The following is a 9,567-nucleotide window of genomic DNA, read 5'->3' on the forward strand; positions in this document are numbered from 1 at the left end:
CACAGGTAAGAAAAGTTTACAAGAGAAGCCATGGGTCTGGACTGCAGCTCCAGAGAGTGGGCAAAAGAAAGACAGAGCAAGGAAAGAAGAGCTGAAATCCTGGAGGGACCCTTTCTGTCACAATCCTTCCCTTCAAGAGGACTCCTGTTGCAGGCTCCTGAGTGGAGGAGAGATGAGCTGGACTAAAGGAGGGGGAGGAGAGAACAAGAACTGTGATGGGAAGAGACAGCTGGGAAGGGGGCGGATAGAAGGGGCAGAAAGGAAGAGAGGCATATGTGAGCCACTTCCCCCACGCCCCACCACTTCTCTCATTTATTACATCCCTTAGAGTATGGACAACAATGGCTGGTGAGGTACGCCTCTGCTCTGCCCAGAGGCCCCACCTGCCCTCCCCTTGTGCTGCTGAACCTGCAGCTGGGTTACCATGGCAACTGTGAGACCTTGAGGATAGCCACAGGCAGGCCTTGCTGCTGCTTGTGGATTCTGTGGTAGTGATGGGGGGAGGAAGAGGCTCCATCTGGACCAATCCCCAGTCCCCCCTGCCCCTTCTCATTGGCTATCCAGAATGGAGGCTGTACTACTCAGTTCCAAGTGGCTACCCTCTCCCTTACACACAGACATACAAAACAGCAGTCTGAAGCAGGAATAGAAAAAGAACTTTTTAAATTGCAAGAACATGCAGCCAATGGCTTTACAGGTCTGCCTAAACTTCAAATTTAATTCACAAAAACTGCACTCTCAGTCCCTGACATCCTCAGAAGTCTCACCTCAGCTGTCAGAGAAGTAGGAGGTAGCAAGGTACCCTCTGAAGCCTGAGGCAGCCTGGAGGGAGCAGCAGAGACCACTGAGTGTGATTCCAGAGGAATCATGCTTCTCCACCCAGGCTGCACATCCACTGATGAGGTTGTGGCCAAGAAACTGGAGCCGGACAGGATGTCCCTTTGATGAGGTTTGTCTTGGAAGCTTCTTGGGGAGATCATTGGAACTCACTCACTGGTGAGATGCCAGAACTGAAAAGGTGTCAGAAGTCATCCAACCCAAATGAGAATTAGATGAAGTAACTGAGGCCAGGGAGCAATTGATTTGTTCAAGGTGACAGTGGGATCCTTGTGGCAGACCCGGGACTAATGCCAAGGCCTCTCTCCTAGCTGACACCAACCTATACCTGGGGCTCACTCTTCAAGCCTATGCTGCTCCTGGCCCTGAATAGCAGCGGTTTTAGTAGGAAAATGCATCTTGGGTAGCATTCCTAGTTTATCTGGCTAAGGTTACAAACCTTCCAGTGAAAATACAGCTTCATTGCTAATTACAGCCTTAATGCACTACAAGTTGAAAACCTTTAATTAAGAACTAAACTGAGGGAAGAGCCGCACCACTCCCTTCCCTCCCATTCACTCTCCCACGTGCGGTCCACCTCTCTACCCTCAGTGCCCACAGAGCCCTCGCCCGGGAAAGTTCCATGGCTGGTTATCTGTGCGAAGCCCACAAGAGGAAATGGGATCCCTCTTGCAGAAAATGGCCAGCATCTGGAGGGTTCAAGAAGTTTGGGAAATTTGTGTGGTCATATTGGAGAGTGGATGGGACCAGAACGATAGTGCAGCCGGCTTAAGCTTAGAGGAAGAGGTGGGTGTGATCCCCGGACCCGGGGCCGCTCGAGGTCAGCCGATCACAGCGAGCCTTGTAGAGGTCGCGCTCGCGAGCCAGGCGAGCTACCTCCGCCCGCAGCGCGTCCAACTGGGCGGCCAGGCGGGCGCGCTCGGCCTCCAGCCCGCGCCGCTGCTGCAGCCGCTTGGAGCGGCAGGCCTGCGCATAACCGCGGTTCTTCAGCGTGCGGCGTCTCTGCTTCAGCCGCAGCGCCTCGTCTCTCCCGCAGCCCCGCAGCTGCCGGTTGAGCTCTCGCACAGACATCGATACCAGCGCCGCGTCTGAAAACCGATCGGCCAGCTGCAAAGGAGCAGTACAGGCACTGGGTCAGCAACAAGCACCTAGGTCCGAATGCCAGGCTAGGCCCGCCCTTGAGAAGGCCCCGCCCAGACCCGACCTGGCCCCCACGTTTACCTGTACGCCCATTGTTCTAACTCAACCTGTCTCCCTTGCGACCCCACCCCAGGCCTCGCAGCTGGGTTGGGCCCCGTAGGTACGCCCATCGTCGCAAGCCCGCCTCCTACTGGCGGGCGAGCCAATCGCGCATCCGGGCTCTGTGCCCGCCCGGCGCCCCAGCAGCCCGCTCCAGGTCCGGGAACCCGCGCCCGCACGGACCCCGCCCCCAGCGCCCCCGTCGGTCGCGTCCCAGTGGCCGGAAACCTGTGACCCTCAGAGGATTTGGATTACGTTCTAATGCCCTCAACACCCCAGTCTGTGTCTATAATTAATAGGATGAGTCCCAATCCTTCCTGAGAAGGTTGGGCACTTGGAAAAGGCCAACCTCAAACACAGCCTCCACCCGGCTCCATTCCACACACCTGTACCTATTTACGACCCAGTAATCGCTCTATAACTCTCAAACCTTTCCTTTTGGGTCCTTCCCTAATCTTATTTTCTTTCTCTTCTTTATGATTCAGGCCATGCACCTCCGTTTTGGAGCAGAAAACATGTGGTTACCTCTGACTTCTTTCAAAGGCCCTTCTCAACTCCTATCCTCTGCCAAGGTGGCAGTCCTCACAAGGAGCTCTCCTTCCTCTTCCTTTCCAGCCTACCTCCCCCAGACCAGCTTCTCATCACTCACCTGGACATGCTGGGTGCCTGTCTCCTCTGGATTGCCTGGGTAGTAGCTGTGGGTCCCCTCAACAGGGATGGAGCCCTGACCTTGTAGCAGCTCCACGGCCTCATCGGGACTCAGCCCCACCGACTCCCCAGCCCCTAGCTGCTGCTGCAGGGTGGCCAACCAGTACAGCTCCTCCAGGCCTGGCCGTGCGCCCTCAGTGGTCCCCACCACACCTGGCTCACTGAAGGTGGGTGACGGAGGCACTGAGCTGTAAGGTGTGGAGCCCAGTGAGGCTGTGGGGGGAGCAGATCGCCCCTCAGAGGGCTCTCGCTTTACCTCAAACTTCATCAAGTCAAAGTCATTAACATATTCCATGGCCAGAGGGCTGGGGGGCAGTGCCATTCTGGGGCTGAGATGGGAGAAGTGTACCTGCAAGAAAGAGAAGTCTGGAGCAACAGAGGTGGCATGTTCTCCCTTCACCAAAGACCTAGCCCAAAGCCCAGGTGTCTTGGATGCAGAGTGGCCTTGTACCCTGCTCCCTACATTGTCACCTCCAAGTGGCTTCCTGATGACAAGAGACAAAAAACTAAAGATTTAAAGGAGCAAGAGAGTAGCACCTCTTGCCCCATTGATGCCTCTGGGACCTATGAAAAACAAGAGCAATGTGGCTGTGCTCCCAAAACCGATTCCTGGGACATGCTGAGAGACTCTGTCATCTCAAGGGATTCTGATCCACTTCCAAGCAATTAAAAAATTGTGCTTAATTAATGGTGACTGGATGTGTGTGTATATTTTAGGATGGTGGGAAAGCATGTATTGCTATGGATGTAAGATATAATGGCACGGTGCTGTGGTATCTGTCTCAACACATTCACGACAGTGCTTTAAACATAAAAGACTTTCAGTGCATTTTGGTTCTATGGATTAATCAAACAGCAAGTCCCTTTTATAGGGACAAGACATTTTTCAGGGAAAAACAAAAGTCCTGGAGCCACTTCTAGAAAGATGAGGACTAGTAGCTACCATCTCTCCTCAAGACCAATTTCTACAAGGAGAGTGCACCAAGATTAATTGTCCCCTTTTAGTTTAGAACATGCTGTATTATGTAAACTTAAGCAGACCACTTTCATCTTTCGACCTCTCCTGTTTAGCAAGAAGAGCCTGAGATGTGGCTGAAAAGAGGACTACCTAGGCTAGAAGCACCAAGAGGAAGCCAAAGGCTAAGCCCTGGGGAAAAGCACACCTTGCTCTGACCATTCTAGTGTTGGAATTGGAATGTGGGTTGGATAGAGCTGGGACTTCCAGGCTAGAAAAAAAAGATTTTTGTGGTCATCTAAAAAAAGAATATGGGGCCAGGGAGATGGCTCAGTAGAATAAGCTCTTCCCTGGCAAGCGCAAGGGCCTGAGTTCAATCCCAGGTTCCACAAAAAAAAAAAAAAATAATAATAATAATAATAATAATTAAAAAAAATAAATAAAAAGAGAACATGTATTCCACAGTTGGTAACCAAGAGGAAAGTATTCCTTGGTGTCATAAGTTTGGCATACTACATGTAGAAGTTGAGCAAAAGGTTGGCAGAAGTATTTCTTAGATTAGTATGTTTTTGTGCCTTTCAAATATGCAAGAGGTAAGGAGAAGAAAGAGCTTTTCCTAACATCTCAGCATAGACCTCTTGATTACTTTTTGGAAGCAGTGTTCTACAGAATACTGTTTGGAAAATGTTACAGTCTGCCTCACTAAACATGTACTCATTCCCAGGGCTTAGCCTTTGACTCCCTCTTGTTGCCCCTAGCCCAGTAGCCCTCTTTTCAGCCACCTCTCAGATCCACCCCCTCCAGCTTCCCAGAAAATTAAGAGGAAGGACAGCTCCTCTCTCTTCCTGGTGTCAGCTCCCTCCTCAAGGAGCTCCTCAACCTTAAGAGGACAGAGGGGTTGGAAACAAAAACAGCTAAAGGAACCATTCCTCAGCAGGAAGGAGGTGGTGAGGCAATGACAGAGGTAGCCAGAAAAAACTGGATGTGCAAAGGCAAGGTAAGTGGATAAGGTTATCTTTCTGATGTAAGAGCCAGAATGAGAATGGGGCAGAGTGCAGAAGTGTGAGGATGCTAGAAAACAAACAGCAGAGGGCAGACAGCAGGTGTTGGAAGAGGAGCTAGAGGTGAGAAGCCTGGCAACCACACATACTCACTTTAGGGACAGCAGAGATGATGTGGTCAGTGGCAGAGCCAGACAGGCACAGCTTCTCCAGACTCTGGCGGCCCCATTGAACAGGCAGGACCTGGTATGTCTATGTTCATAACCACAGGGCTATGGGCACAGAGCCCAAAGGGCACTCTTAAAGTGCCAGCTCTCTAAGCTCATCTGTGCTTCTCCAGCCTCAACCAATGAGATCAGGGGATCATTTGCATATCTCATTGGCTAGGGGGACTGGGTGGGATAGAGAGAAAGGGGAAGACAACTACATCCTGAAAGGAGGAAAGGGAGCATCTCCCCAACAAAGCTCCTCACTGATGGTCCAACTCCTATGATTTTGGTTCTCCAATAACAACCACATTGATTCCAACCACCACTCATCCCTGTGAACACAGCCCTCAGTTCTCAAATGCTCAAAACCCTGGGACTGGGAATTAGAACCAGACAAGCTCTCAGCGGCCTACCCCACCAGGCTCTGCGCCTCCCTTCAATGTCTGTGAGAAATACAAGTTTTTCCTAACCCACTGTCACTAGGCCTGTTGAATTCATTCCCAATTTTCAAGTAACTTTGCTCATCATGTTTTTGCCTACTACCCATCTTCACCCTGATTGACCTTACTCCCCTCACAACCATTACATCAGAAAGATAAGCAACTTTCCTCATAAGGAATCACCAAGACTTGACTATCCAATCCTCAGTCTCTTCCACTTCTAAAACCCAACCCCAGAAAAGCATCCCAGCTTGGGAGAACTGGGAGAAGAAAGAACAGGAATACTCTCCTTTCTTCTGGGCCACGAAAGGACACTGAAACCTAATCAGCAGGAGTCTGTCAGATACACTTTTGTGGCTGTCCTCACAAGCCCTCTGTTTCTTCTCACCTTTTCCCTGTGTGTGTCTCTGCCCCTTTCCTCCTCTCACCCACTGTAGTTCCCAGATGGCTGGGGAGTGACCTATATTTCCAGCCTAATCCCCTAACACCTCTTAGAGCTATCATCCCCCAGCAGGAGTTGGAACAGGGATACTAGGAATTAGCCGAGGAGACGTTTAAACCTGTCCGAAGCTGTTTAAATGAGGTCTGTACTAGAATAGAACTCCAGGAGTTAAAGGCTCCTCCCTACCTTCTGAGGACACACAGATACTCTCATTGGGTGTACAGGTCCCCTTTCCCAACTTAGACAGACTGAGTTTCTTTCAGCCCCAAGTACCCTCAGTTATAAAACTTAACTTGTTGTAAGCCATAGATGTCAGGGAAAAGCTGGAAGATGCAGATTGTTTAAGCAGTGGATCTCATGATGTCCTCAGACCAACAGCATTAGCATTTCCTACTAACTTTGAAATGGAAATTCTCTGGCTTTACCTCAGACCTACTGAGTCAGAAATTCTAGAGGTGGTATACAGAAAGCTGCATTTTAACAGGCTCTCCCAGAAATTCTGACAAACGCTAAAATTTGAGAACTACTGGCCCACAAATGCCTGCACTCAACCCAACTTCCTTTGGTGTATGTATACATGTGTGTGACTGATTGTGTGTGTGTGTGTGTGTGTGTGGTGTATGTGTATTGTGTGTGTAGTCTCTCCTACCGTTCTGCATTAGTCTCCTTTCCATTACTGTAACAAATACCTGAGGTAATAAACTCAGAAAATGTTTAGTTTAGCTCCTAGTTCTGTCCTTGTCATGTGGGGTCTGTGGTGAGACAGCACATCGTAGCAGGGGCATGTGATGGAGAAAGCTGTTCACCTCACTGCTGAGTCAAAGAAGAAGAGGTAGGGGCTGACATCCTAAAAGCCCCTTCATGGGCATGTTCCCAGTGACTACAAGACCTCCCAACTCCTAAAGTTTCTACCACTTCTTAACAGAGCAGAGCTGGGCACTAAGTCTTTAGCACAAAAATATTTGAGGGATATTAAAGATCCCAGCACACACCTCTACATACATGTTAGAAGATCTAGACCAGAGGACATCCCTCCCTTTCCACACCTGCACTTGCATTTTATGGAGCAGAGTCCACCTTCATTATTCAAGTAGAAAGCCATCTCTGTGTGATAGCCTGGATCTATCCAGGGCTGTTTTCTCATAAAAGGCAAAAAATTCACGGCCTGGGAACCAGCCACAAAATGAGAATGGGAATCACGGAGACAAGGACCCCATACACATATCAATGAGTAACAGCTCTAAGGTGAACACCCAAGAAAGCATCCTTAAAACTCCCCTGGAGGAATAGAAGATGTAGAAGCAGCCTTTTTCAGGCCTGCTCTGGCTGGGCCAGACACTTGCCCTCACCCAGCAGCTGTCAGATCTACCCTGAGCCTCTTGTTTACTGGAGGGCTCAAGGAGAGGTGGGAGGGCTAAGCTGCTAAGGGGCTAAAAGAGTCAGACTAAACAAGCTCAGGAGAGCTGAGCTGTTTAGAATTCAGACCAGACACTGCTAACCAAGGAAAGGCACTGGGGCAATGAGGGCTGGACTCAGACTAGAGAGGAGAGGACCAAGGGCACAAGAGAAGAGAGTGTGCCATCCCTAGTGTTGGGGTGCGGCGAGGTTGCCTGGAGGCTGAAAGAGATACTGACACTAAAAGGCTGGAGGAAATCTGAGAACAGAGAAGCAGGGATGAAGAAGATGAAGCCAGAGAGAGCACCAAGAATGATGCAGGACAGAGGGGGTGGAGATCAGCCAAGGAGGGGACATGTAGAGTTCTGAGATAGATGGTAGAACAAGACAGGCACTGCAAAAAGACACACACCTAAAGAAACAGAAGGATGAAGGCAATCAGAAACATGAGCAAAGGCTGAAAGAGAGAAAGGCTTCTGGTCTAGGGCCAAGAAGGTTGTGAAGGCCTACTCGAAAGGTGGATAGAAACAAGGGCCTACAGGAACAAAAGTGATAGAAGGGGAACAGACAGATTGTCAGGCTGGCCTCAAACTCCTGGGCTCAATCAATCATCCCATCTCAGCTTTCTAAGGAGCTGGAACTATGGGCACAAACAAATCCTTTTAACTGAGATGAGTGCTATGAAAGAGAAGGATAGGGTGTTATGAGATTTTATTTCATGAAGACTTAATCTTCTAATGCAAGGAGTTGAGGTACAGAGTGTAACAGTGTAATGACAGATTGGCAAAGGAAGTCATGATAAACTGAGAAGGTTGGATGAATAAAAAGTGATCGTGTACAAGGCAGGGATTCCAGGAACACTATACTGTACTTCCCTGAAAATAAGACCTAACTGGAAAATAAGCCTTAGCATGATTTTTCAGGATGCTTGTAACATAAGCCCTACCACTAAAGCCCCAGCTAAGACTTTCAGTCAGATGGATGCACTTAGTGTGTCCACTATGATATACAATGGACACATTAAATTATAACATAATAATATTAATATATAATTAAGTATAAATAATATTATTCCAATTATTGCAATACTCTGTTTAAAGTAATTTTTAAAAGGTAATAAAAGAAAACAAGAGACAAGGAAAAAATGTCATAGGATTGTCCTGCTACAATGTTGTATATGGTTTGATTTCTAAATTTCTGTGTAAAAATGTGTAATTTTTTTCACATTCTATAGGGATTTAAAGTTTAGAATATCCATGGTTGCTGGAAAATAACAGTTCCACATTATGTCTAAGGAGATTGATATTTAGACAAATGTGATATTAAGCTCAACTGCCTCTGTACAGGGTAATAATATTATTAAGCTTGTCTTCTGGATGTTTAACAACTAAAGTTTGCAGACCAAAATTTAGAGAAATAGAGAGGCTACAATGATAGCCAATATTTTGGCCCTAGCACTTCAAGGTCAATGAGGACTCAGGACATAAGAGAACCTGTGCTATGACATCCTATAACTTGGTGGTGTTCCAAATTTTCCAATCAAAGAGATTATGGGGCCACAGAGGAAAGTGATCGATGATGTATAGTGTGCCTAAGAAGAGTCACATAGAGAGAAAAAATTTTCTCAGCCTTTCACAGAGAGCAAATTGGTCAAGCACTGACCGTGACTCATCCAGATGGCTGACACTGACAAAAGATCTACAAGGTGATATATATGGGTCCAGTGTAAATCCTGAGGGAATTTGACTGACCTTATCAGATACAAAAGTTACATTTTTATTTATATAGGTCTTGCTTTGACTTGGTCTCAGCCATCCAGCAGAAAAATATAACCACGAGGTATAAAAGTAATACCATATTAATTTGTTGAGCTGTAAAAGGCTCAAGTCAACAATTTCTAACAATTACCAGTTCTGCTGGTAACCCACTACTATTATGGACTATTGGACTATATTGGGTTATTTTGCTGAATTTAAGTACCTACAATCTTTAGACTGGTTTCAAGTATGAAAAGGTCCTTTAAAGACTTTTCTAACTGCAGTGGAACATTCATCTCTGAAAAAACAAAATGAAAAAAGGGATATGTTAAAAGCCAAGAAGCTAGGAAATTGATTAAGTATATGAAAATGGAACTTGGCCCAGAGCCTAAAGCAAACAAGTTACCTCACTCCTGTGATAAACATCCTGTCTGGTTAAAGTTTGCTATCAGTTGCTAGGCAACCTAGTGTCATGTGTTATGAACTTCACAAAAGTGTAAGTTTTTCATAGCAAAGGACAGCTTTGTTGTGGAAAAAAAAAGCGGGGAAGGAAATATATATAATATATAATACATAACATATAA

The 9,567-nt window shown here is 47.3% G+C and overlaps 1 protein-coding gene across 2 annotated transcripts; it reads right to left on the reverse strand.

Moving 5' to 3' along the window:
• Positions 1-1,604: 1,604 nt before the first annotated feature.
• On the reverse strand, positions 1,605-4,981 carry Nrl (neural retina leucine zipper). Of its 2 annotated transcripts, XM_004647447.1 has the most exons (3): positions 4,894-4,981; positions 2,726-3,133; positions 1,605-1,944 (listed from the first exon to the last, which is right to left on the reverse strand). In XM_004647447.1, exons 2-3 carry the CDS (start codon positions 3,104-3,106, stop codon positions 1,612-1,614), a joined length of 714 nt encoding a protein of 237 aa, XP_004647504.1. In that variant the 5' UTR covers positions 3,107-3,133; positions 4,894-4,981; the 3' UTR covers positions 1,605-1,611. The 2 variants fall into 2 exon arrangements, with proteins under 2 accessions (XP_004647504.1, XP_023563508.1); XM_023707740.1 differs by lacking the exon at positions 4,894-4,981 and having other exon boundaries at positions 1,611-1,944; positions 3,041-3,106.
• Between the last annotated feature and the right edge of the window lie 4,586 nt (positions 4,982-9,567).

This window comes from Octodon degus, unplaced genomic scaffold, assembly GCF_000260255.1.
Source record: "Octodon degus isolate 3935 unplaced genomic scaffold, OctDeg1.0 scaffold00307, whole genome shotgun sequence".
In the NCBI taxonomy this organism is placed as follows: domain Eukaryota; kingdom Metazoa; phylum Chordata; class Mammalia; order Rodentia; family Octodontidae; genus Octodon; species Octodon degus.